The 27,406-nt window shown below is 52.6% G+C and overlaps 1 protein-coding gene across 12 annotated transcripts in view; it reads right to left on the bottom strand.

Annotated features, from left to right (window-relative positions):
- PCBP3 (poly(rC) binding protein 3) overlaps positions 1 to 22,566 on the bottom strand; it is a 40,562-nt gene extending 17,996 nt beyond the window's left edge. For 5 of the 12 annotated variants that reach the window (XM_035570275.1, XM_035570291.1, XM_035570297.2 and 2 more), the window contains exons 1-9: positions 22,470 to 22,566; positions 18,305 to 18,393; positions 6,523 to 6,669; positions 6,399 to 6,422; positions 5,612 to 5,644; positions 4,790 to 4,906; positions 4,310 to 4,441; positions 3,871 to 3,999; positions 1,170 to 1,244 (exon numbers count right to left, since the gene is read on the bottom strand). In XM_035570275.1, coding sequence (XP_035426168.1) covers positions 1,170 to 1,244; positions 3,871 to 3,999; positions 4,310 to 4,441; positions 4,790 to 4,906; positions 5,612 to 5,644; positions 6,399 to 6,422; positions 6,523 to 6,591 — 579 coding nt within the window. In that variant the 5' untranslated portion in view covers positions 6,592 to 6,669; positions 18,305 to 18,393; positions 22,470 to 22,566. The remainder of the gene's footprint in view (positions 1 to 1,169; positions 1,245 to 3,870; positions 4,000 to 4,309; positions 4,442 to 4,789; positions 4,907 to 5,611; positions 5,645 to 6,398; positions 6,423 to 6,522; positions 6,670 to 18,304; positions 18,394 to 22,469) is intronic. The other 7 variants (XM_035570315.1, XM_050711592.1, XM_050711593.1 and 4 more) reach the window with 4 other exon arrangements.
- Between the last annotated feature and the right edge of the window lie 4,840 nt (positions 22,567 to 27,406).

Here is a 27,406-nt window from a genome sequence, read left to right as displayed (position 1 = left end):
CAGGCCACACAAGACACTCGTCCCACTGACTATGAGATGCTAATTCAGCACGCTGCTTGAAATAGCCTGCGCTTTGGGCTTGCCCTTCTGCTACTTATTACAGACTGGGAGGACATGAAATAGCTTGCACGGCACTGCTCAGAACACACGAGCTGTAGCTCACGCAGAGAAAAATGCTGCAATGTCTGCACTCAGAGCACTTGGGCGTGGGGGAGAGGGAGCAAATTTAGGGGGTCCCAATCCAGGCAGAAAGAGCTGGAGTCAGATGTGCCAGGAGATACGGAGATCAATGAACAACGTGCTGGCGCTGCTTCCTCTGGGAAACCGACGTGTGTCACGCACACACGGTTTGCACGCTTCTCTTGCTGGGGGGTGCGGGCTGGGGGCACCGAGCACATCTTGAGTCCTCTCCTGGACTAAGGGTGGCTGTCCAGGTGGAGGAGATGACCATGGCTGGCACCAGGTGACACAGGTCAGATAATGGACTAGCCTGAGAGTGCTCTTCAGGATTTAAGCTCATTTCTGACACATTTTAAGGAAATTAAATGCTCATTATCTTAACTGAGAAACGCATCAGCAACCGGGAACACATGCTGCATGTAGACTTATGGCACATATTGCACGCATGTGCCATGGGAGCTGATGGCTATTGAGCAAACTGAAACTTGCTGTCACCTCCAGGGGTTGCTAGAAATATCATATCTTCACCACAAGCCTTGATTTAGCCAGGTTTACCGTGGCATGACATCTCCAAAGGCAACGTGATACAGGCTCTCCAGTGGACACAGATGAACCCTGTCCTTGCAGCGGGGGTTCCCTGCTGGTGGCACCGGATCAGCCATGTGGCAGCAATGGGGACAACCCTCCCCTGGAGGCTGCCCTGCAGAGGCTGGGAAGAGCCCAGCCCACCTGGGAGCGATTTGCAACGTGCAAAGTCACTTTAATTTGACTGGAGAGGCCAGAAAACAGGACACACTGGCCCATCCCCATCCCCAGCATGCCTGCAGTTCTGCAAAAAGCTTTTGGTCCAGCTGCCGTGGCATGACACGGATGGGATGACACCATGCAAGTCAGAAGGCAAGAAACCTGAGTGCACTAACGGGCAGCGGCTGGTGCTGCAGTAAAAGGCTGAGGTTGGCAGTGGAGGCTGCAAGCGGGTCGGCTCTTACCTGACCACCTGCAAAAATGACAGGGGTGGAGGCGGGCTTTGGGCGGTAGGGAATGGTGGCACCTTTTGGTGGGGACTAGGAAAAGGGACAAGGAGAGGGAGAGAGAACATTAGAACAGCTTTTCCCGAAACAGCGGCAAAAAGAGAGTTAGAAAGCACCCGACGGAGCACGGGCCTCCACCCCGTGCCTCCGGGGCCGTGGCCAGCAACACCCGCACCAGGCAAACAGCATTTCTGTACAGGAAGACATGGGGGAAATGGGCATTTAAATGGGAGAAGGAGGACACCCTGGGGAGTTCCCTGCCAATGCACAGTACTCTCAAACACTTCCTGGACCTCTGCTGCGTCCCCCGCCTTTGCTCTGCTCTCCACAGACCATGCCTTCTGGTCTAGGTTGACGCCAGTCTGTGACATCCTCCTCAGATCCCCCCACCTCAAGATGCAGGGAGATGGGGAGGGACATGGTGTGTCACTGCAATGCCAGGCGCACAAGCGCTGGGCTTTCTGTCTCCGGATGCCACGAGCCTCCTCCATGCAAGGGCTTTCTTTGAGTCTGAACAGGTGAGAATATCTCAGGTTGAAGGGACCCACAAGGGCCGTTGAGTCCAACTCCACTCGTGTATCAGCAGCCTGTCCCAGCCCCACCAAACACCTGGAGCTGCTGCATGGCATCGTGAGCATGGCTCATGCACACGCCAGGACCGAGCGTCCCACCCAGATGATGCTGTCCGACCCCTCTTGTGTTCCTTGCTGTGGGCACGGTGGCACCTCTGGGGCTTGCTTTAGTTCCTCACTGCCCGGGCTGGCCGCGCAGCAGGCGCTGCAAAGCGCTGTCATTGCGATCGAGACCTCCTGTACTCCATCGGTATGGGCAGCAGCTGGAGCCTGCACGCTGACCTCGGCATGGCACATGGAATCTCCTAACCATGGCTCTCTCAACGTTGGTTTACTCTTAAACACAACTAACAGTCCACAGAGGAGATCTTGGGAGATTTCTGGGGATCATGAGAGATTTCAGATAAAAGCCTTCTGATTCTACCACATGTGAAATGGCTCAGTTGCTACTAATATGTAAGGATAGGCAATATAAATTACACTATCTTGTAGAAAATTCATCATTTTCTTCTATGTTCTTCTATATGTCTATCTGTAGCCAAGCGTCATATTTAAATCTTCATGCTTAGTCCTAGTCTGCAGGAAAGCTGCATGATCAAAGCACAGCGTGTATAATCACAAACCTGCTTCTTGTTTTACTGCATTACAAATCTTGGAGGGGATGAGCACGAATTTCTTGTGGTAAGATAACTTAAGACATAAACATTACAAGGAGCATATCTGCAAACTGTTAAAGCTGGGGGACTTGCTAGACTTAGGACTGCAAGAAAAAATAATGCTTTTTTTCTCTTTCACATTGCTGAGCCAGATAGAGGAGCTGCAACCCTTGTTTTCGTTGGTGGAAACAGCAACCACCCAAGACCATACAACACACACTGCGAGCATCACCTCAAGCCCATCTCTGCCACAATAACCTGTAGCCACTGCATGGCTAAATCCACACTCCCCTAACAGCACAGCGTGTCCATGAGAGCATCAGTACCAGCAGCGGTTGGTAACGTGTTCATGGACATTGCTGCTCTTGAACTGAAGTTGCCTGTGTTTGGCGTTGCCTTGTCTCCACCAGACCTTGGTGTCCTCGTGTGAAACTCTTGCAGCAGCAAACACGACCCAGCGCCAGGCCGAGAGGCCCTGGGCACAGCCTGGAGCCCAGGAGGCTCCCTCTGAGCACCAGGCAGCACTTCTGTGCTGGGCGGGTGCCGCAGCCCTGGCACAGGCTGCCCAGAGCCTGTGGGGTCTCCTCCTTGGGGAGCTTCAGGAGGCGCCGGGACGTGGGGCTGGGCACCCTGCTCGGGGTGTCCCCGCTGGAGCGGGCCCCGGGGGTCCCTCCTCATCTCAACCAGTCTGTCATTCTGTGAAGCAGGCTCCTCCTTGCCACAACAGGGCAGTGGTGTGTGAGCTGCCCAGAAAAGCTGAGGGCCCATGCCTGTCTGCTGCTGGGAGGCACCAGGAGCAGGGCTGTCACTGTGCCGTGGCTGCGGTGGGCTCCTCCTGGAGCTTCTCCAAGGCTGCAGGCGTGGATGTGGGGCACATGGCTGCAGTCAGCCCCACCAGTAAGCCATCTGTACGGCAGCATAGCTCCACAGCAGAAAGTATCTGGGGAGAATTTCTCCCAGAAAACTGCACCCTGACCACATGTCCACACGCTCTGTGGTCCCTGCTCTCCACCAGCCTTCCTCACTACCTCCTCCCCTCTGCCTCGCTGGAGCTCAAGCTTGCAGGCATGCCCACAGCTCCCTTCCCTCTGCACCCTCTCAGTTGCCCAATGTGGGAGATGCACTGGCCACCTCCTCCCAGCCTGCCTGGTATCCTCCAGCAGCCCTCTCTCCTGAAACCAGCTGGTGCTGTGACACAAACCATCTCCTTCGGGCACCCAACTGTTTTCCAGTTTGGCACTCTAGAAATAACATGTGAACACAGTGGGGAAAACACACTGGGTGGGTTTCAAACGAAGGTACCAGGAAATGAGAGTGGTCTGCTAGTGCGTGGTGAACAGTGACAAGGACACGCTCCACAGCTCGCAGCGCTGTTGTGGTGCTGGTCGGGTTTTATCCTATATACTTTACCCCCTTTGTTACAGACTGTACCTCCAGCATCACCACACAGATCTGTTTGACACACTGGATAATTGCGTCGGGTGTCCCCGAGATTGTCACTGCCCGCTCCGTGGAGTTGGGCAGCATGTCCCCCGCCACTTGAACCTGAGCACCTGTGGACTGGAGACAGAAAGAGAGAGAAGGAGCAATCCCGATGCTGAACCCCTCTCCCTGCAGCCAGCTCCAGCTCCAATGCCATGCACCCCCAGAGAGCTGCAGCTGCCCTGTGCAAGTGGGGATGCAGCAAGTCCCGAGGGACAAAAGCCATGCTGCTGCTCCTGTGTCAGCTGGACCATCCTGGGAAGTGCCTGGCACATGATGCCAGCATATGAGGATCCCTCTTTCCAAGGCTGCTCCCATTCCCCCTTGGCTGCAGATCAGCGCCGAGGAGCTGCGGTTACATGCAGTAACTAAGGCAGGTCTGATTTACCTCCCTGATTTCCTTGATCTTGGAGCCTCCTTTGCCAATCAGCGAGCCGCACTGACTAGCTGGCACGACCAGTCGCAGTGTCACTGGAGGTTTACTGGTAGCAGTGCTGTTGCTCATTGAGTTGGTTATGTCCTTGGGAAGGAAGAGCACAACGCATCAGCCCTTGTTCCCCAACCAGATGTCTGCCATCCAGCCCAACCCAAATGCTCTGAGCCAGTAAAGAGGGGTCACGTCCTCCAGACCCAGGCTGGTCTCAGTTCTTGCCCATTTAGAGATGCCTGTACCAGCCCAAGGGCTTTGGGACCAGGCTGTGCATCAGCTGAGCAAGTCCAACCAGGCATGCGTGTGTTGGAGGTACCTAGCTGCACTGCTGGCCCCAGCAGTGGGCATGCCTGAGCTCTGCTTGCCCGGTGGGTCACCACAGCTGGATGCAGAACCTTGTACTCTGTCCTCCCGGGGCAAAGGGCTCACATTTCTCACCTCCTCAAATTTGTAGGCGATCATGGCGAAAGCCTTGAAGATGGCGTCGGTGGGGCCAGTGATGGTCACAATTCGCTCAGGGCAGTTTCCCTCCGAGATGTTGATTCTCGCCCCGCTCTGGAAAAAGAAGGGCAGCCCTGGAGTAGCCACAGCCAGGAAACTGGGGGGGGATGCGCTAGAGGCACAGCCCTTTCTTTGGGTTGTATCCTGCCTGCCCTGGGAAGGCTCAGCAGGCAACTGTAGAAACTCAGAGATCCCCAGGAGCACATTACTCACTTGGTCCCTGGTCACCACCTGAAGACGTCCCGTCTAACCTTAGGAAGTCTCCCCCTGCCCTGCCACAGTGCTTCCAGCCCTGCCTCACCCTGACCCTCAGAAAGGGCTTCCGAGCGCCCACCTTGGGTCTTTTACTGCAATGCAGACCCATACCATCAAGGCAAGCCTGGCTCGTGGCATCGCTGCTTGTAAAAAGAGGAGTGCTGCTTAGAGATCTGGTAACTCTTTGGCAGCTAAAGGCACAAAGACCTTGGACAAACTGCATCTCACAAGAGACTATATTTCACTGTTTCATTGACAGCAAGCTCTAGGCTCTGGAAAATTCCCATTAAATGTGATGGGAGTTTGAGGAAGGATAAAGCTGGACAAAAGAGCTCAGGGGACAGCTAACTTGGGTGTTCTTGCAGGAAGGCTGAATGTGGTGTCACAGCCACACGTCTCTCACAGGGCAACGAGCCTTCGGGACAGCTCTGGCCATTGTTCTGCGTGCCCTTCCCACTCCTCACCCCTCTATTACAAATTATTTTATGGATCTGTGCTGCTCACCTCCTCACGCATCTTCTTCACGGTCTCTCCTTTCTGAAACAAGAAGCAGAGACACAGGCCATCTTAGCAACTCAAGACTTTCACCTTCAAAACAACCTTTTCAAACATGCATATAATACACAGCAGCACATAGCCAAATATTTGGGCAGCTCTATGGTGCCGGGCCCTCCATCCCCATGTGATGGGTGGGCTGAAGAGCTGATGCTCCAGGCATATCCGCCCCTTCGTAGCCCTGCTTCCATGTCTGTAAGGCACGAATCAGACAAAATAGCACAACTGCAACTTCCACCTTCCTTTCTGAATTTCCTTTTAGTAGGAAAACTGCGTGGAAAAGCTCAGGAACTGGCCAGAAAGCCATCCCACATAGCCAGGACTTTACAAACCACCATGTCAAGCACCACGACGCAGAGTACCTCATGAAGCTTTCTGCACAAGCTAAATTGTGCCTTGAAGCCTCAGAGGAAAAAAATAAACCATATTGCATCACATTTCTTAACTTTCCTTAATGAATCTATTTCACATTTCCAAGCAACATGACGACAAGCACCTATTCATCACCACAGTGAAGCAGCCAGAAGTTGTACTAGACAAGCTGCTTTTTTAGGGGAACAGTCTTTGACCTCTCTGTGGGTATCTCGCCACTGCTGTCACACAAATGCAGTTCATAATGACCCAACGTTTAAGGGACATTAGAGGATGAGGTAACTGGCACACACCCCGTCAGAGGCAGTAAATGCTGCAGGCAATTCAGGCAGTGTCTAAATACACATTTAAAACATGTCCTTACCTTTCCAATGATGCTTCCGACTTCCTACAAAAAAAACAAACACAGCATAAATGACGCTGCAAGATGTGAAGATAACCCGGGCAGGAGAGGAAGCCAGGATGCCACCCCTCCTGGGAGCTGTTACCTTGCCATGCATCAGCAGCCGGATGGTGAGGGTGACGTTCAGGCCGCCTTCGGAGACCTTTGACTCCATTTCCTACCGGGGACAGGAGACGGCGTTAGCGGGAGGGGAGCCCCAGCACAGGAGGAGGCAGCAGCACAGCCGTATCACCTGGGGGCAGAGGGGGAAGGATGGGTATGGCTCGGACAGGCCTGTCCTTCCTCACAGCTTCGCCACCCCGTTCTCCACCGACCCAGACTGCAGTGAAACCATCAGCAGAGGTTTTCTCACGATGTTTCTGTGGCATGGGACAGGCCCTGATGGGCAGGGGCACGGCTGCAGGTGGGCTCGGTGCTCACTGCACCAACCTGCAGCTCTGCTTCAGCTCGGCCACCGCCTTCACACAAAAGCCATGGCAGGATCAAAGACTCAAGTGCCTGAAGTGGCATTGCCAGATGCCTAAAATAAAGCTGTGCCCAGCTGAGCCTGTGGATGCAAGAGCAGGGAGCTCCTACAGCCCAGCCCATGATGGGGTAGCCTGGCCAAAGACCGACTGCAGAATTGGGACTTTAAAAGACCCAGGACACCAACCCAGCAAAACAAAATTCACCATTCCAAGCATGAATGGACACTCAGAAAATCTGGACCAGTGGGTTTTGTAAAAGCCAGCTCTTCAGTTACTGGGAAATACCCATCAGATCCCAAGAGCACGGAGAGGGAAGGACCAAGATGGTGTCTTGATTACCAAACGTCTTTTTTAACATCCAGGTCTGTGAGGTGGCACTGTGTTTTTTGAGGAATACGTGTCATTTCCAGCCATACATGCCTTGCATTTATCTAACAAAACCTCTGCCAGTTTTCCAGACGCTGACATGTTCCTTTCCCTTTACATTCTCTCCTTTTCCTTCTCTGCCCTCTAGAGGGAAAAATGCCACTGGAATTTTGGAGGCAGGGGACAATAAATCAGAGCATGGCAACAAATCCTCCCTCTCCTTTCCTGACAGCTCCTTAGTGGCATCTCTGTGCAAGGACCAGGCACATGAAATGTCTCCACAGCCTACCGCATGGGGAGACTGGTTCTGTCTCAGAGGAAAGTGCCAGCATCCTCCTACATGCAATGCTGCGAGATTTGTAGCAATTCTCCTCCATGTTATTTAATCCCTTAGTACATGTCAGATGGGAGATTTTTCATCCCTGTCACAAGCATCTGGCATTTTCCTTTGCTCATACGGGGACTTATGTGGCCAAAAAATGGGAGGTAAACCAGTGCTCAAGTATTACTTTAATGCAAAGAGGCAGTAGGGATGTATAAATATGCAGCAGTGCATAAATGGCCGGGAGATGGGTTTGACAGCAAGTGCTCTCTTCTAAGAGGTTCTTATAAAACCCAAAATGGATAAAAAGACATTGTGGTGATCAGGGAGACAATGCTGTCCCACAAGACAGCAGCTCGCTGGAAATGGGTTTGTTACAAACCCGTTGGGACCGGGAGAACCGCCGTGCTGGCCCTGCTGCTCAGCGCAGGGGCTGGCAGTCCCAGGAAAGGTGGGTGACAACTTTCCACCAAGGGCGCACCAAATTTGCCGCTTTGCCTTCACCAAATGCCCTGTAGCGTAGCCACTTACTACTGCTGCGTCTGCCACACCTTGTTCCCCATCCCTCACATGAGGGACCCCGAAAGCTGGCTGTTATGTAAATGTTTCCAATTGATTGAAAAAGTGGGTCATGTGTTAGCCAAATGCTCCTGGCTTTAAGATTTATCAGCATTATTAAATTAAACACGCTTCATGCTCCAGTGAGCAGGAAAGCTACATTGGCCTTTTCTTAATCATACTAGTGAAAGGTAAGTCTTTTATATGTGAGTTCATAAACGCAGTAGAAATGATGGGAACAATAGAGCAGAGGCATTTATTCTGTACGTGTGTCCCCCCTTCCCTCCCCTGCAACATTGTTCATTCTTCATGGACAAAGTGCTGAGAAAAAATCTCCCCCTAATGCCATTTTGAGCATTTCAGAGTATTCTCAGCCCAAAGAGACTCATCTCCTAGGATCCTTCCTCTTCACAGGGCCAACAAGCTCTGCCTAGTTCATGGCATCTTCAAAATTGCTTCTTTGTCCTTCCACCCGAAAGCCCTGAGGACACCATTATGTGCAGTCTGACGGATAAAGCAGACAAAGAGCCCAGCCCCAGCCCTGCTCAGAGTAGGTGCAGTCCTGCAGAGGTCAAGGATGTGGCACCATGAGACGGAAGAGCTGGGTTTGGCCCCAAAATGGAAGACACACCCAACGCTGATCTGTCCCTGAACATTCTTCTGAAGGATGACCCCACTGCAGAATGAAATAAGGGTTTTTAAATCCATCTGCGTTTTGGAAGAGTGCTTAGAGAAGGCATCATCAACACTCAGAACAACCTCGTTCTTCCCCCCTCCTTTGGTTTTTAAAATAAATCTATTAAATTCCAGGCATTTTTCTTAACCTATCAGGAATTCTCATTGGCTCAAAAACAGCTCATGCACCAGTGACCAAGCAAGAAAAGGAGTAAAATGGAAACCTAGAGCAGCAGGAGGCCTCCTGCCCACCCCCCCCGACACAATCTGACTTCTCTCCGTGCTAGTTTTTTTGGAGGTCAGATCAATTGCCTAATTTAGTGCTCTTGCCTTTATGCTTGCTGATACACCTCACAAATATTGAGATGTTCTTCAAGATCGAGTAAAATCTAATTATTATGAAAAGTCTGAACACTGTGTATTAATGTAATTATTTATTTTAATTGAATTAATTAAAGACCACGACCTTTTTCATGGTTGCTTCACATCCCAGCCCCCTTGCAGGACAGACACAGCACGTGAAGCAGAAGACGGGGGGCGGCTGAGCCCTGGGCTGGTTTATTCTCCAGCCTGCTTCCAAGTGGGAGCTTGCCCCTGCTGCCGGCGCTGGGGCAGCTCCCCCTGGCAGCCCCCTGTCCCCGAGGCGCAGGAGCAGCAGCCGGCCTGTCGGAGAGGGTGGCTTTGGCTCTCACAAACGGGGCCCATCGCAGAGGCCTGCCACTGGCACTGCTGCTGCCTGCAGACCCCAGGGCCAGAGCTGGGGTGGGAGGCTCTTCTCCCAGCCTTTCAGGTCAAGGGGTCCCTGCTCTGGCTAGGGCCCATACTCCTCAGCACTAACTCTTCTTCTCTTTGCGTCAGGGGGTTTGCAGGTGTTTCCCTTCCCGTGCTCCTTCTTTGCAATGGTACAGCGTTTCTCGTTTACTTCCAGGGATCTATGAAGGCCACAGGTGAGTAAAACTACCCTTGCCCTAAGCGGACACCTTTTTTTCAAGTTTGTTCTCAAACCCATCTTCCAAGCTAGACGAGAAAACTACAGAACAAACAGAAAATACACTTGAGTAATCTGCACTGAAGTCACTTTCGTGCCTCTGGGACTAGGTCCTGCCAGAAGTCAGATGCATAAGGTAAAGTTTCTTTTCCAGATTCCATCATGGAATATTATCATTAGTGTTATGGAGATCAAATTTCACAGCTTTATCTAGGTATTTATTCTGGGGGACAGCAATGTTTTGCTCAAGCTGTCTGAAAACAAACAGAGAGGACAATTCGGTGCAAAAACATCCCACAGGCACAACCCACCCCTTCCATGAAAGGTCTAGATGGAAAGTTCACAGGCACTGCCAAGTAAAACTCAAAAAATCTCTATCATCCCCGTCACCCATTGCATGGCTTCCAGAAAACCACCCCTTCCTGACGGGTTTGTTCAGTCCAGGCTGCCACCCAAACTCCAAAGCCTTGGAGCCCCACTGACCAAGAGCCTTTGCAGATGCATGCAGGCGAAGCACAGGGTGGCCATGGCACTGATCTGAAGGTGGAGGAGATGCCACCTGCCCAGGGACCACATGGAGATCCTGCTCTGGAGCATCTTGGTGGTTGCTCAAAGGCAATGCCAACCTGAAGAACATACAATGTGTTTCATGGTCTCTTGGTGCTTCAAGAGTCCCACCAGCAGGACACCAAGCATTAAAGACCCAGGGCCCTTCAGCACACCACAGTAATCTACATCAAGGCCCATATTTCTAATGCATGGGCCAAGTTTCGTGTTGGGAATTAACATCTTGGCCAGAAAGTCCATAACTTGAATACATTTTCCAGCATGAGGGAGGAAATGTTTAAAAACCTCTGACCTCTCAATACCTGTTTCCTAAAACTCAGACCAGCATTTTCTGACACTTGGGAACTGAAAGCCAAGCCCTACATGTAGAGAAAAGCAGGCAGAAGGGAGCTCAAGAAAGACACTCTTTTTCTGACTTTTTTATGCTTTCTAGCTTGCTTTCCCGAGATCTGCTTGTCTACTTCGTCCACTTGCTTAAGCAGGAGCTTTCTCCCCACTCATCTCCCTGCAGCTTGATCCTCCCATTAAGACCTAATCCGGTGATTTTCAGCATTGCGTTTTAGCAGCTGGGGGCAGCGCAATGCAGCGAATTTGGGATTATGACGACAATACAGTCTGGCCGGATCAGACTGGGGATGGAAGGAGCAAGGATAAAAATTGATGTGGGAGAAAACCAAAGTCTAGTACTCAGTTGAACCCAGGCTCCAAATGGAAATGCATCAGCTACTGGCATTGTTTTGGAATAAAGCTGCATTCACAGCTGCTAACAGTTTCCACAAACAGGAGTCATTTTGATTAATGTTTCCTCCACTCACCAGCTCCAGTGAAAATATGTTAGAAAACTCTAACCAAAAAAAAAGAAAAAAAAAATAGATGCTGCCACTGTGGCTTGGTACATCAGCCATAGTTTCCCAGCTTCTCACCTGCCCTTGGTCTTACCAAGCATTTCAGGAGATGAATCTCCCTGCTCTTGCCCTCACAACAGGCATTTCTGGACACTGCATTCTTGGTCACCTGCTCCCATTCCCTTGCTCTGCTCCAGGCGATGTGTGTCTGCTCGTGGCCCACGATGTTACTTGTTGGCTGCTGATGAGCAATTACAACCTGCCTTCCCCTCCCTGCACATGAGCATCATGGGGTTCTTCCAGCCTTACTCACCTCTACGTCAGTTACCTCAATTGCTACTGCAGGGATGCAAATGTTGCTTCATCTGGACCCACTGCTCCCTCCCTCCCCTCTTCTGGCTCCTCTGCCCGTGAATTCGGTGTCAGCGCCATCACTGCAAACAGCTTCTCCTGCAGCCTCAGTGCCTCTGGTTGTTTTCTAACTCCTGCTCCTGCCGCCAAATTCTTTGCTAGCTGTAACTCCGGGGAGCTCCTCTCCATTTCCTAACCACTTCTTACCTCCCTTCAAGCCAGCACAACTTGCTCCCCACATCCTTCACCCTCCAGAGAGCGGGGCTGGCTGTTCAAACCGGGTGACCCTCCAGGGATAGATATTGCCTCTAGACATTGGTGTTAGCCAAAGCCCAGGACCATCTGGTGCAGACACCCCTGGGTGATGGCCATGGCCCCAGCCCCGCCATCACGCTGTGGGCTCAGCTGCATCCCAACCAAATACACTTCCCTGCTCTCAGACCAGCCCAAAGGCTGTTTATCCTGCGTGACTGTTCCCTTCTGCTGAACCCACGTTAAACTGTATGTTTTCGGTGGTGTTGCTGAGCCAGCTCCCGTGGCAGAGCTGGACTCTTGAACACCACCTCTTCCATTTTTTGAGAAGGAAATAGAAGAGACGGTCTGCACAACATGCAAACCTTCCCTAGTGATTTTCACATCACCTCTCTTTTGAAATGATTCTTACTCTAAATTTCATGCATTTCAGAGTGATTTCTGACCTAATTGGTAAACCAAGAGGAAGAGAAATGAAGCATCACATACCCCCAGCAGAGACTTGTCCCAGGTGAGGAAAGCTGGTGAGTCTCTACCACTAAGAGCAGCACTGAACCCTGGCTCCTGCCAGTGGGCACTGGAAACCTGGGCAGGGACATCCGGGAGGACTCCTTGCTTATCTGCTGGGCACCATCTGCTTCATCCTACCCCACCAAACCTCAGCAGTTAACGCACACCAGCAGCAGCTTCCCACAGAAGTGTAACCCTGGCACGGGTGGTGCATGGATGTGAAGTCACACACAAAATCAGAATTGGACCCCCTCACACTAGTCAGAGTTAATATCCATGGTCTCTGATGCAAGCCTGATCCAAAGAGAAGTACTGGTTTGATTGCAACGCCTATGCCATTACAGTAACCTTTGGTGTGAAGGACAGCGAAGGAAGCATCAGCTTTTTCCTACCGGTCACCCCAGGATGAAAATCTTGCATGAAATGAGGAGACAACAATAATTTCATCCCATGCAACAGGCCAGAAGGACTGCAGCACCTGTCTTTTGCCTGGATGCAACCACAGAAGACATAAAACTTACAGGTTTAAGTAAATTACCAGTTTTAGGGGAAATATCTCAGGTACTGCCACTTACATCTATCCAGAGACATCTGTTAGATAAAGAAGTTCCATTCACTCATGTGAGCTGCTCCTGTGTTGCAAGCAGAGGCTAGACACACACCAGTGAGGGAAATTCAATGTAGTGGGAGCAGACTATCAGAGGTCCCTGTGCAGCACAGAAGCCCCCAGCCCTCTGGCTGGTTTCAGAGCTCATTGATAGTGGGGCCCTGAGCAAAATGATAGACTTGAACCTGTGAAACCACCATCTCAACAAGCTGAGAGATGGTATGATAATGGGTCTTTGATGAATTTGTTTCATTTGTACCGAATGAAAGCCTTCTGTCAGGCTGGGGGGAGTGGGTAGGTGGGAACAACGCACTTTAGTTCTGTCACTTCTAATTCCCCCTGTTAGTTGCTTTTGGAATGATTTGCCAGGAAAAAAAAAGTACTTTTGGTGAAGGTTAAACTGTTAAGTACACCAGAGATTTCAGCCCGTGAGGAGATAAGCCAGTGCTCTTTGCACTACCCAGTTGGCTTTATTTCTGCCCAGTGACCAAGAGCGTCCCATGAGACTTCTGGGTGCTGGGTGGACTTGAGACCCCACGTGCTGAGAAAATAACATCTCCTGTGATAAGGAAGGTGACCGTCTGCACTGGTGCCTGGCCGGAGCCACCAGGGAAGGGAGAAACTCACATGGCATGGCAGGAGCCAGGGTGGTCACCTGCAACTCTGCAGGCATCTGCCACACGCAGCCCCGAGGTGAGCCTGTGCAGAGGGGCAAAGCCCCAGCTGGAGGCAAGTTCAGGATCATCAGAAGAAAACCAGGAATGATGAAGTGGGCCTTCATGGGAGATCCAGCCACAGAGAGCAACTCCAGCCCCCTCGGGCCAGGAAACAGGGGAAGAAGTTGGGGGAGGCAGGGCAATGGTCATGACTGAGGGGATTACGTGCAGCCAGGGAGATTCAGGCCAAGTGCTAGAAAAGAGCTTCCTTACAGACAGGACAGCCACGTGCTGTGCCCAAGGGCAGTCATGCTGCAGGGATGCATCTTATTTAGCCTTTTTTTTGCCCCAGGTAAGGAAAGGGAGCGAGGAGATGCCACCTCACGCTGGGAGATGCTACGACCAGGCTATGTAGTGGTCTGCAGAGAGCAGCCATGCGATTTGATCCACCTGACCCATCCTGGAGGGTCCCTCCAACACACACATCCCACAGGGGCCTTGCATGCCTTGGGCCTGGCACCAGGCCCCACTGCCCCACAGATGATATAGTCAACGTTCATGATCAAGGAGAATGACTTGTCTCATGCCTATGCTCCGTCAAGCAGAAATCAGCCCAGAACAGCATTTTTTTTAATGGTTATATTCAGTGCAATGCTAGGAAGCAGGCATTCATGGCAATGCTTTTGCACACACTTCGCTTTGGTCCAGCACACTCCTCCTCCTGCAGTCCTGCCATGCAAAAGAGCTGCCCAGTGCAGGCACCACAGCGGTGCTCTGCTGGGGACGTGCACCAGCTCTGGAGGGCCCCTTCCTCAACAAAGGATGCCACAGCAGCCAACATTGGAAACACACCTGTCCAGAGACTGCATGGTGAGGTTATCAAATTGCAGTCCCTTGTGTGCCATCTTTTACATGCCTTTTTTTCAGGAGAAGGCCAAAGGACACTCAAAGGAGGACACTCATGGCCGTAGGCCCATGATGTGTGATTGCAAAGGAGGAGAGGCCACGTGGTGCTGTGCAGAGCTCGAGGACACACAGCTTGTCCTCCAGCAGCCAGGAAAACAGAGGGGCAGCTGAGAGGAGATCACCTCCGGAGCCACCGGCAGAAAGCAAGAGGCACATTCATCCCACTGCTGTGCCAGGGACTGCATGTAGCCTTGAGGGGATAGCTGAGTCCAAAGCTGGAAGGGATGAACGGACTCAACCAGCACAAAACCTTTTCTACACTGCTGCTGCAGAGCCGCAGTAAAGCCCATCATGCATTTCACTGGATCTAGCCACCAAGAAGGTGACCTCCCGTCCCCGTCCCCCTCTCCATCTCGGCCCACCATGCTGGGCTGAAAATCCCAGAAAATTGGGGATGGGGTGCATCTGCTTCCAGTGCATCCTCTGAGACAGATGATGATGCAGCATCTCCCCGCAGCTCCCAGCTGCATGCAGAGCAGCAGGCATCCTGCACCCCTGATCCGTGCCCCCCCTCACTCCCCTCTGCCAGAGCCTGCTGGCCGTGCTGGCTTTAATCCCACAGGCAGCATCATCCCAATAATTTCTCTCCGTTTTCAATCTACTGATCTGGGGGCAGCCCACAAATCTCTTCATCCTGCTAGCACAGCAATCTACTGCCTCATCTCATCCCAGCTCCATTTCTCTCTCTAATCCCTGGAAATAGGGACAAGGCTTGCACCGCGAGGGCTGCCCTGGAGGGGTCTGTCTGTCCAGGCGCTGACGGACGGACAGTCAGACTGACCTGGAACACACAGGGTGGCAGGAGGCAGCAGGTCAACACAGGCAGGGAGCTTGCTATGTTGACCACACTGACCAGGTTCAGGGCTGGATCCAGAGCTTCAATACCTCCATGGTGCTGGCTCTCAGCAAACCCAAACCCATGTCCTCCACTGTGGCCAGAGATGCTCTGGCTTCTGGGCAAGGAAATGGACGTGTGGCCGAAGGAGATGCTCTTTGGGAGTGGGCAGAGAGGAAAGAGCCCTTAGAGTCTCTCCCTGTCCTTGGTGAAGCAGCCCAGCACCGTTCAGCCAGGACAGAGCCGACCTGTTGGGATGCAGCACTGAACCCATCCTTTCTTCTCCCGCACCGATTTGCATGGGGCTGGAGAATGTGGCCATGCTCAGTGCATGACAGAGCTGTGGCCCACCCAGCACTGCTCTGGCATGTGACAAAGCCGGCAGCCGTGCCACCAGCCCCGGGCATGAGATATGCCGTGCCTGCGGTGGATGCAGCCCGGCTGCACAGCTCCGTCCTGCGCTCGCCATTGAGGAGGAGGAGGAGGAAAGGGAGGAAGGTGGCCCTGGGCAGCCGGGGGTGGATCGCTGCCGCGCCATGCTCAGACCCTGACAGCAGGCTCCAAAACTGTCACTCCCGATCTGTTTTCACTTCAGCTAAACCTCAGCCTCGATTACGATCAAGGAGAGCCGTGTTTTCCTCTCTCCTTCTCCCCGTGCTAGGTCCTCTGTAACCTCGGGTCCAAACATTGAGGAAACCAGTACATTGGCTGGGCTGGGGAGCAGGGCTGCTGGGGAGGGGGCCATGACCACCCTGTCCCCAAAGTGTCCCTCCCTGGCCCTGGCATGGCCGGTCTGGTGCCCTGCGCCTTACCATTTACTCATTTAGCAAAGCCTGAATAACACAAATTAAGACAGATGTGAGCGCATGCATGATCACAAGCACTAGGACGGGTGCATTCAGCGAGAGGCAGAAAAGCATGCTGCGGGGATGGGGACAGCTCTCGCCCCATGGGGAAGCGTTTGAGCCACCAGGGGAGTGGGGATACGAATGCCCCACCAGTGGTGGGACTGGGCTGGGGCTCAAACCCGTGCACCATGAGCCCCAAGGGCACCATGCCTGCTCCCCTTCCCACGCAGCAAACGCTGCTCCCCAAGCAGGTGCCAGGCAGGGAGGAAACAAGTAATTATCTCATTGCCTCAAAAAAGTGGTCCCGCATCTCCACCACGGGACAGATGAGGACCACCAGGACATGAAGCGTCAGTGGTGACCACCTGGTGGAACTTCCTGCAAGGTGTCAGCGCCGTCTGTCCGTGCAGGCGCCCAGGAGCCCTCCGCTTCCACCCCAAATCTCTGCACGCAGCAGAAGACAGGGTCTGCTAGGTCTGATCCACACAAAGCACACCGCTGATTGCGGCAGTGTTGACATTTTCTGGTCATCCTCACCAAAATCCCATGGACTCTTTAAGGCGTATTGAAGGCAGATACAGACATTAAAATAATCTTAAATCAACTTAAAAAAAAATCCCTTGTTCTTGATCAGCAGTTTTTTCCCCCAAAGTGATCTGTTTTCTTCAGAAAGAAATGTCCTTTAATTCAGCTGGATTAAAGGAACATCTCTGAGATTTGTTACTCAGGAAGACCTTAAAATTTGTCTTTATATCTGGGAATAATAAAAATGTTTATACAAATTAATCCATAAGAGAGGGGAAAAAGTCTGAGATTAAGAGCTCCAAAAATGTTACTGAATTATTTTGGACTTAAAAATGAAACCCCAAATATTATGTAAAACTGCAGTTTTCCAGGGTTGGGTTTCTGTATCAAAATTCAGGCTAGCATCTGCCTTTGCATCTGTCAAAACAAAGGTCAATCATTGTATGGAAACTTAAGCACAATGTCCTTCATCCACTGTTTCTGGTTTATTTTTAAGCTGGACGTGACTTCCGAGTAATAAAATGAGATTTTCTAATATGGTTCACATTAAAACCACATTATCCCAGAAAACTCAGATTACAAGACAAATACATCTTGAGAACATTTTCCCTTTATAATAAGGATATGATATTTTGGGATTGATTTCAACAGCATTTAAGTCCTCCATAACCTTTGAAACTAATAGCTCACTTTAATACTTATAAAGAAATGTTTTAACCAAATAAAACGTAACAGGAAAAATGCAATGGTATCAAAAATGTAGCTACCATAAGTAAAATGGTTATCTGAAGACAAAAATTTAAAGGAAAAGAGCGAGCCTCTCGATAAAAGGCGTTCCTATTCCCAAATCAAATTTCAGTGCATTTCCTCAGTTCAGGAGAAAAAAAATCATGGAAATAGAACCAAAATATAAAATTTTAATCAAATAGATTTGGAGGTGTTATTACATTGCCAAACCAAGACGTGATCAACATCTATGTTACTCTAGCATCAATTTCTTTAAGCCAATTTGATTTCTGCTTTTCCCACCCCGCGCACATACATAAACAACGCTGTCCAAAGCACGCACTTAATCACACAGATGAGGAATGGCTGGATATTCCAGTTAATGCAGAGATAGGCTCTTCCCTACCCTGCGATACGATCATTTAGCATTAGCCGCAAGATGAAGGTGAAATTGAATTTCACAAAAATAAAGAGCACTCTATTACAAAGAATGACAATTCTGCAAAACCAAATATTTTATAGGAGACTTGAGGAGCAGCCATTAACTTAAGCTAACTACCTTGCTCGCACACCTCTTTCTCTCATGGTCTCACCTCCGTCCAACACGGAGTTTAATTTTCTCTACTCAAGAGATTTGTTTACAAGATTCGCTTAAGAGCCTTCTTAAGGGTTCAAGGCTCTTTTAAGCCATACTGGAGCTCCGTACCTGACTCATTTCATGATTCTTCACTAATTTTCATCTGTGGGAAAAGTTGCACACGGCAAGTGGACTTCCACCAACACAATCTCTTAAATCTTCTTACCTTCTCCAAAGAGCCGCTTTAGCGCTGATTTTGCGTGACGGGTCCGCACAGATGGCCACTCTTTTCACGTTTGGAAAGGATGAAAAATGCTACGGGGAAAAAAATCCCAGTGATCTTTTGCTGTACAGCGCAGAGGGCTCCAAACCTCATTGGCCCTGGGATGGCAACCACGTGGCACGGGATGGGGAGCACATGACCTATTTTCTCCCAAATCCCTTGGATTGCTGGAGAGGGGGGATGCACCCACCACCGATGCTTTTGTCATTTCAGTGGGCTTTGATTTTTTTTTTTTTTTATTTTTTTAAAGGCCACTGAGCAAATCAGGTTGCCTCGAGGCGATGAGAACAAGCCAGACAGTGCTTTCAACATGAAGGGGAAAGGAGCTCCGGTACGAGATGGGTGCTGGGGCTCTGCCTGTGTACATGGGGAAATTTGGAGCCATTTGGGCAGGGTATGGGCCAGGGATGGTGCCTGTGGGAGGGAGGAGCATGTTCAGCAGCACACGTTTGGCGGCTGGCAATTAAAACAGCCAGCTCGGGGCAGGCAGCAGTGATGGAAAGACCAGGTTGAAACCCTGACTGCGGACCCCGGATCTCAGCTGGCACATCCACTCCCTGAGCCTCCGAGGAAAGGGATGTGTGATAACTGTTTCATAGCCAAAAAAAAGACCACCTCGTGCCCCTGCACTGCTCCGGACCCCTCCTAGGCCGAGACCCAGCGCACCTCCTGCCTTGGAGGCAGAGGGTCAGCTCTGACAGCTGCGTTGGAAGAAGGACCAAGAGGCTCAGTGCCTGGTAGATGGAGTACTGCACACTCCAGGTGGGGCTCCATCTGCTCCCACCACCACATGGCCATACCAGGCTCAAAGAACACTTCAAAGTCTCCCCCACAAATGGCTCCGAACCTGAAAACCATCCCAATCCTCAGGTACCCCAGAGGGATCCCCGAGGCCCCACAGAGCAACACAAGACACGCTGCCTTGCCCCAGCTAAGTGCTTCCCTGGGGAAAGCAGCTCTGAGCCATCCTGGACAAGACAGCTGTGGTTCACGGGCTAAGGATCTCCTGGCCTTCCCTCTGTGACCACTGGTCCCCCTGGCCTCATGCAGCCAGGCTCCAAGGGAACGTGAGCCCTGGGCATGCCCTGAGGTCCGGGAGCTGACTGAGCAGCACTGGAGCTTCTTTCTTCTGCCTGACTGGAGAAAATGAAATGTTGAGTTCCTTTTGCTTCTAGGTTTTTGGGTTCACACATGTAAATTAGGTGCTGTTCTTCTGCACCAGCCCACTGGAGTAAGGACACTCATTTTGAGGAGGAGAAAAGGAATTTCTGGAGCCCAAGACATACTGTTGTTTCTCCTATTGGCTCAAGCCCATAGTTTGGGCCAGTCAGAAGCTGCATTTGATGGCAATCTGAGTCCCACCTGACAAATCCTTCAACTATACTGTCTTATGCCAATGATACAACTGTCCACCACCACTGCAAATGGAAGGCCCCGAGTGAACCCACCTCTGGCATCAACACTTGAATTTTAGCGATGTTGCTTCTGTGAAGTAGCTGACCCCAACCACCCTCTTGCCCAAGGGCTCGAGACCTTATTGTCTGTAGATAAGACCTAAGGCTCCTCGAGGAGCCATCTGAGATCAGACTCTGGTGAGGAAGCACAGCTCTGACCACCTCCAACCCATCCTGGTGTCACCACCACGTCCCACCCAGCCACTGGTTCTTGGCCGTGGCTGTTCCCCAGAATGATGCTGTGCACGAGGACAGAGGCATCAGTTCAGTAGGGTTTTGACTGAAATCCTGCCTGGCTCGGAGGGTCACACTTCTCCAGCCAGACAACAGGACCTCTTACTCCAACATGAGCCGAGGGATAACCTTCCTTGCTATTGTGTACTCAGATGCAGACTACTCGGCCCAAAGCAGCGAGCTTGCCTCCCACCTAGCCCCGCAGTGCTCCTTCACGGCCCCCTCACCCTCCTCAGCAGTGCCCAGCCACATCTGGCCCCGAGTAATCTGCTGAATAATTATATAATAGGCAGGCAGGCAGAGAAATGATTTTAGGCTGCTCTGCTGATAGAAAGCAAGCTGGATTAAAAGATCAGAACAAGCAATACTTAGATTAAAATGGTTTGTTGTTTTCAGCTGCAGGAAATCCACGGCTAAAGCAAGGAAGATGCTGAAGGAAGATGCATCATCTTTCTTTCCCCCAGAAAAGCGCTTTCTATGTATTAGCTAAGGCAAGCTCTAGGTTTCCAAGCTATGCTCACGTTTTATTTCCCAGCATGTCAAACGCACGCACTTTTCTGGTTTGTATGGCATTTTATCTGAAGGCTCCTCCAAGAGCAGCGTGAAGATGCTTCCAGCCACGTTTTGCTCCGCAACCAAACCAAACACCACGAATTCCTTGCTTGCCTGTTACGACACCCAGACCCTCAGGTGTCACACGGCCACCAGCCCAACAGAAAATTCCCCCACCTACAAGAAACCTGCTCCCTGGCACCCAGAGTGGCCACTCGGCTCCTGCATCCGCGGCAGCTAGGCAGGACATGGGCATGGCCCCCACTGAAGCCTTTCCTGCCACGGCCGGAGCGGCTGGCGGACACCGTGCTCCTGGCTCCCAGCAAGGTCAGCGGCGTGGTGCTGAGCTCTGACAGATGGCTTTGGAAAGGCGTGAAGGGGAGGGCAGGGAAAAAGCAGTGCGAGAGGGACCATGCGACGGCGGCCGAGCCCTCTGCGGGGCACAGCACTGGTCGCCTGCAGCCCAGATCAATGCCATCAGCTCTGCTGGTTCACCTTCAAGTTTAGATTAAGCAGAAGGGTCAAACTGGGAAATCGTTTGCCATCAGCCAGCCTCATGCCACACCGTGGCCAGCTCTTCCCTTTGCCAGCACGGACACCTCTATGGGAGCACCTTGCCATCCCCTGGGCAGCTCTGCCCTGGCACCATCACTGCCCAAATGCAAGGTGGAACAGCAGCCAATTCTCAGTGCTAACTGGTCCCCCTAGGAAGGAGCCCTCTTTCAGGTTTCCCCGGTACCTACAGTGTTGTCAAAAAAGAGGTAGCACCTCCAAATTTAAAGGATGAAACACTGTTCCACCTTTTCTTGCTTTTCAGCAGCTACATTCTTTAAAAAAAAAAAAAGCCACGGTTTCTGTCTTGCACCAGGCTCCTCTCCCACTCGTGGATGCCAGGCTGGGGCTGTGGCACAGTCCTAGCAGAGGGGATGGGATTTCTGGCAGGGAGGGTGGGAAGGCAGAAAAGCAAGGCTGGAGACCTTCCTGGAGGAGGTGGGAGCTGCGGGATGCCATGATGTTCATCCAAATGATGCCTTAACAGACACTTATTGCAGAAAAATGTCTTCACTAAGGCCAGAGGATAAACTGCACATGCCAGACAGACTGGGGCCAGGAAAGCTTGTGGGAGGACAGTCTGGGGGCTTGGTCCCAGGCTGGACACACAGTCCAGCGAGGACGTGCCCTGTTTTTCCTTGGAGTTGGCTGTGGGCAGCCCTTCCCTGTGCTCGGGGGATGCCCCCAAGTGGGGAAGAGACAGAGCCCTTTTCGGGCAAATTCTGCCCCAGCTGCATCTTAGTGGGTCGCTTACAGCTCCCCTGAGAAATCCTCCTAACATTTTGTCCACTTATTCCAAACTTGACATCTTTTTGCAGGTACGAAGCACTGCTCTGGCAGATGTCTCCTGGGGTTTTGTGTGCAGAAAACAGCGTGTGTGCTAATCCCTGTTAGTGACCTGGGCACTTTTACCAGGAAAAGGAGAGGAGAGAGGTGGGTTCGTCAGATGCTACAGCATTTCTGCTTTATGGGGCTGTCTTCTCACCAAAAGATGCACGACCTCCTCTTTACTAATGGAAAATGTTGCCCTGCCATCCATTTGCAATAGTCAATGCCTGGGACAACATGACAGCCTCAGGCCAAAGCAGATCTATTTTAGTAACAAAAGCAGAGTGGCTGATGAACATGACTCCATCTCTGCTCTTCCCAGCTTAGCCCTTTAGCTGTATGACCAACATGTCAGAAAGTGAGCAGCCAAGTGCAACAGGGGTAGAGGCAGCAGGATGGGAGACCTCTGTGGCCACAGGACCGGTCAGGGGCTCCATGTGCTGACGGTACAGATGTGAAGACTTGGAAAGGGGCCAAGCGTGCCTTACCTTACCCTGCAGGCTGACCTCGAGCTCCAGAGCGATTCCTCAGCAGGTCCGGGTCCGCCAGACAGGGGCATGCTGAGCGTGGAGCAGGAGCCAGGGGCCGCGGCGGGAGCCTGTAGGGCCAGGCATGGGAGAGGTCAGGCATGGTGCAAGGGGGGTATGCAGCCCCAGCCCAACGAGCAGGGGGATGGGGATCGGGCTAAAACACAGCACCCGGCCCCATGGGGTGAGCTGGAGGCTTCTCTCGCCACCCAGACTGGGAGCACCACCTTCAGGTTGTTTGTGGGGCAGGCAGCAAAGCCCGGCCTACATGTACTCAGAGCCCGCTTGGGCAGGTCCTGCCCCAGCAGCCACCAACCTGAAGGCATCAGAAGAGCTGGGTGGAGGAGCAGGACCCCAACAGGTGCCCCCATGGGGGTCGGGGCTCTGCTTCATCCAGAAATCAAACCACAAAGGCAAGGGAAGCAGTCCCACATGTTTCAGCAATGAGGGCACAGGGTTATTTTTATTGCTTCATTTTCGCTGCTGCTCCCAATAAGTTAACTGGGGCATGCATTACCCGTCAATACAATTAATCGAGCAGCCTGAGCAGTTAATAAGCTGAATGCCAGAGGGCAGAAAAACCTCTCCACTGCCCAAAATGCTCTTTGAGCAGCGGGACAGGCGAGCTGCAGCCCCGATTTGTTTCTGGAGCTTGGGGCTGCTCTGAACGCACCAGGGCACCGACAGCTTTGCAGATGGAAACTGCCCCAGTGCCTGACCGTTCCCAGCGGATGGAAGCCACCAGCAAAGCCCTCCCAGCAGCAGTGTCGGGGTGCGACTCACCGTTGGAGGAGCAGCAGCAGCTGGCGGGGGGGGCGTGGGGCAGAGGGCTGGGGGTCAGCAGCGTGGGCAGCAGGGGAACACCTGGAAGAGAGCGCGACACCTCAGGACCCCGCGCACCCCTGAGGGCACCCCACCGACACGGGGAAGGAAAACAACCCCGAGAAGGGGAATCCTCAGCAATTTTTTTTTTTTTTTTTTTGCTGGTCACCAGCTCCTCTGTTGAGAAAAGGAAGAAAAAAATGAAGCGCAGCTGCTGCTGTAGGTTGAATTGCCATGTAGGTCAAATCCCCAGCTCTCATACAGTCGCTCTAGGTTACAAGTCCGTACCCTTTTATCAGCCCCACACCACAGCCATAGCACCATGTGCTCAGGTGTATGGAAAGGGGCCTGTTTCCAAAAACATTGCTGCTTGGGTTTTAGTTGGGTGTTTCCCCAGTGAGAGTTTACGGCCTAAGCTTGAAATCTCTTTCAGGTATTTCGGGGAGAAAGGCTATTGAGAATTCATGAGGAAAGAATGGTTTATTCGTCTTGCAGGCCCCGGTTTCCAGTTTAGCCCAAGATAAGTCTAAGCATCCAGGAAACGCTTCATTAAGGAGCTTGTCAGCAGTTTTCTTAATCAAATATCAGTCCATCTTCCAGCAGCTCTGCTTCTTGTTACGTGCATCACAGCCCTTCTGCCCAAACACTCACAAACTGCCAGGCAACGCAAGCCCCTAACCATGGCAGGATGTGACCAATGCAAGTCAGTGGTTGTATTAAGAGGCAGCACCACAAGCTTACAGACAAGTGACATTTTGTTCTGCTTGCTGACTACCATCCTCGCCATCATCTCCCAAAGCCTCTCTCCAGCATAGCTAAAACCCCTGCACCTTGTACCAAGTCTGGCAATACAAGCAAAGGAATCATTTTTTTTCCTGATCGTTCCTCTCCACTGAAACACTCAGTGGTGCCACGAGAAAGACACCAGCAAGCCTGCAATGCCAAATGTTTTCTTACCTACCAGCTCTCATGGACCAGGTACCATTAGCAAATTTGGCCTCTGCTGCCCAGCTACAGGTCAGCAGTGCTCAAGGGGGGTCACCCAGGATGCTGAAGCATATTTGTAAGCAGCAGAGCTGTCCAGATCCCAGCAAAATCACACATATTGCTCCCAGAAAAAAAAAAAAAAAAAAGTACCTCAGGATATCATCAATACCAGCTTGGCAGCACTGTTTCCTTGCTTGACACTACCTGTCTGTGCTGAAGGCCTTGGCCATCACACTCCTGTGCTCAAGAATTCTGCAAGACTTGGGCTTGAACGGTGGAATCACAGAGACGTGGCCAAACGTTCTCTAAAGATGGTTTGACCTTGTGGCATGCAAAGAAGACAGAGGGGAAGCACTAGTGTGTGCTGACACCTGCCTTGCCCAGCCCAGGGCACATTTTTGTGCTATGACTGTGACCACGATGCCTGCTCCAACACCCAGCCTGCCTCTTCTGCAGACTGCAAACCCCCAAGAGCAGGCAGTGCACCACTATTTAATGACTAGTGCAAGCTGTCTGCACAGATGTCTCGAATAAAATCAGCCAGCCAAGCCTGATGTCCTCACCTGTGAGCACTCTGCGCCTGTAGTGCCACTTGCTTGGCCTGCCTTTGGGAGCATGGGCTCAGAGAGGGGCTTGCAGGCTTCCCCTTGCTGTGCTGAAGCCCCCCAGGGAAACCAAAGCCCCTGGGTAAAAGACTGGGGGGATGCACTGGTGGGGTTGGGGTGCTCTCCCTAGCACCTGAGCTGTAACACACTCCAGAAAGGGAACATCCCACTTTGTGTCGGAGGGGACTAGTGCCATGTTCCTGTCCGGGAGGGACACAGCAAGGACCTGCTTGGTCCTGCTGCTTGGGCTCCCAGTGGCACTGCTGAGCGCGAAGGGGAGAGAACAATCCTCCCCTGACCTGTGTTCCCATCACCCGGCTCGCTGTGTGTTTTACACAGACAGAGGCAATGATTTTAATGTCCCAGTGAACAAGCTGTCGGGACGCATCAGCCTCAGCAGGCAGGCTGCAGTGATGGCTTCTCCTCCCAGGCACTGCCCAGCAAGGAAAAACGAAGCGAGCGCCACGCACGCATGCGTGCCACCGGTGCCCATTATTTCCCAGCCTTTTAATGAAGCATCCTCAGAAGCCACGTTCCTCGGGAGGGAAGGAAGGTGACCACCTCCTGCGGAGGAGCCGCCAGGGGCAGGCAGGGCGGGCACGGGATGCAGGATGCAGCCGCCACCTGACGTGATGGGAGCTGAGTGCTCTGAAGCCGTAAGAGCTGCGGCAGCGATGAGCTGAGAAAAGCCGTGAGCTACATGAGCTGAGCTGACATCTGCCCCCTGGGTGGGTGCCTAATGAGCGGAGACATTGTCCATTTGGGGAGGCGAGGTGAAGGTAAAAGACTTCCCGGCTGACACCTCGCAGTCTCCATCAGTGCTGCTGGTGAGAGGGCCGTGGAAGGGGAGCGGAGGTGGGGGCCAGCACCCGGCAAGTGGGATGGGGATGGCACTGCTGTCTCAGCATCTCATCACCACGTCCCCTGCCCGGAGCTCCCCTCTTTGCAATTTTCTGCCTCGTTACTGAGTGGAAAGAGAAACAAGCACTTTCTGAGCACGGCCCAACCAGGAGCATCTTCATGGGGGGTGGATGCGGCCCCACACCTGCTGAAAATGCATTGGTGTGGGGAGAAGAGGTGCCCAGGGCGGTGCTGTGCCACCCTGCTCCCAGCCAGGGTCTGGGCATGGGCAAAGGCTCCAGTGTCCTGCATCCCCCCGTGCTCTCCACACTGCATCGGTGCCGCAGCAGCACGGGTGCGGGACAGCACTTGGCGAAGCCCCAGCATCACCCGCCAGCCCCCCGGCGCTTCCACAAACCCAGTTCAGTCAGTCCCTATAAATCCAGCGAGCCCACCTGTCACGAGCTCTCCTCTAGCTTACCTCCAGCCTCTTTGCTACCCGCCACCTTCCACGGTGCCTGGTGACGAGATGGGAGTGATGGAGCGGGAGAGAGGAGAGCCCGTCGTCGCTCCTCTCGCTCTTCACCTCCAGAAAACACGTCTCTAAGATACTCGTGAGCCAGAACCCCCCCAGTTTATCCCCAAAGCCCCGTCAGGCACTGCAGGTCTGCCTGCAAAGCCCATTTCTCTCCCTCTGCAGACGATGCTTTCTCCCCTGCAGCCTGCCCCCCACCTACCTGCTTCCTCCTTGGCAAAGGGGGTTTTAACGGGCACCCACCTCCCTGAAACTGCCTCCCACCCCTTGAGCACCCCCATGGCCTTCTACATGCTCACAAAAGCTTAAAATACAGAGCCATCCCTGCTGCCGCTCCAGTTTTCACTGGCCAAGCCACACCAGAACAGCTCCGGGGGCTCACTCCCAGGCTTTGCCTCTCATTGCTCTCTGCTAACCAGCAAAAAAAAACCGCGGGGCACCCGCAAACTGCAGGAAACCATCGCAGAGGGCTGTGCGGAGGTCAGGCTGGCAGCCACATCCCAGCAGCCTGCTGTCCCTGGCGTGACCTGGCGCCCGGACATTTGCCCCACATCCCGCCCCACTTGTAGGGCTGCTGCTTGCAGCCCGTGCGTTGGCAGTGGCGCTGCAAAACCCCAGGAGCAAACCCCAGCATGGGGACAGCCACCAGGCTCCTCCCCGGCACCCGCGGCCCCGCCGGGCTGAGCAGATGGAGCGGCTGCAAATCCCCATAAGCCAGGGCAGGGGACTAATCTTTTAGAGGACAAATGGGTTGGCGAGGGGGATGCTCAGCTTTTTGCCTTTCCCTCCCTCCTCAGGCCAAAGCCAGCGGTGTTTTCAGAGCAAGGCGAACCAAAACAGTGCCGGCAATGCCCAGCTGGGACATTTGCACTGTGCAGTCCCCAAAGCCTTGCGGTCGCTGTCAGCACCTTGCCCGGGGACGTGCTGCATCCCTGACACCCGCAGACATCAGCCACCATTATCAGTCTTGTTTTACCTGGCGGGGTAAGGAAGCAGCAGAGCAAAAGGTGTCTCTGCAGGTAGCTGGGAGAGGACCCTCAGCTCTGCCTCCCTCCTCCAGGTGGGACTTATGCCACTGTTTCCTTGCCGTTTCTCTCGGTTTATGCCAG

The sequence above is a fragment of the Cygnus atratus genome, chromosome 6 (genome assembly GCF_013377495.2).
Source record: "Cygnus atratus isolate AKBS03 ecotype Queensland, Australia chromosome 6, CAtr_DNAZoo_HiC_assembly, whole genome shotgun sequence".
Taxonomy (NCBI): Eukaryota; Metazoa; Chordata; class Aves; order Anseriformes; family Anatidae; genus Cygnus; species Cygnus atratus.
Note: the sequence above shows the minus strand (reverse complement) of the source record. Positions and strands in the feature narration are given on the sequence as shown.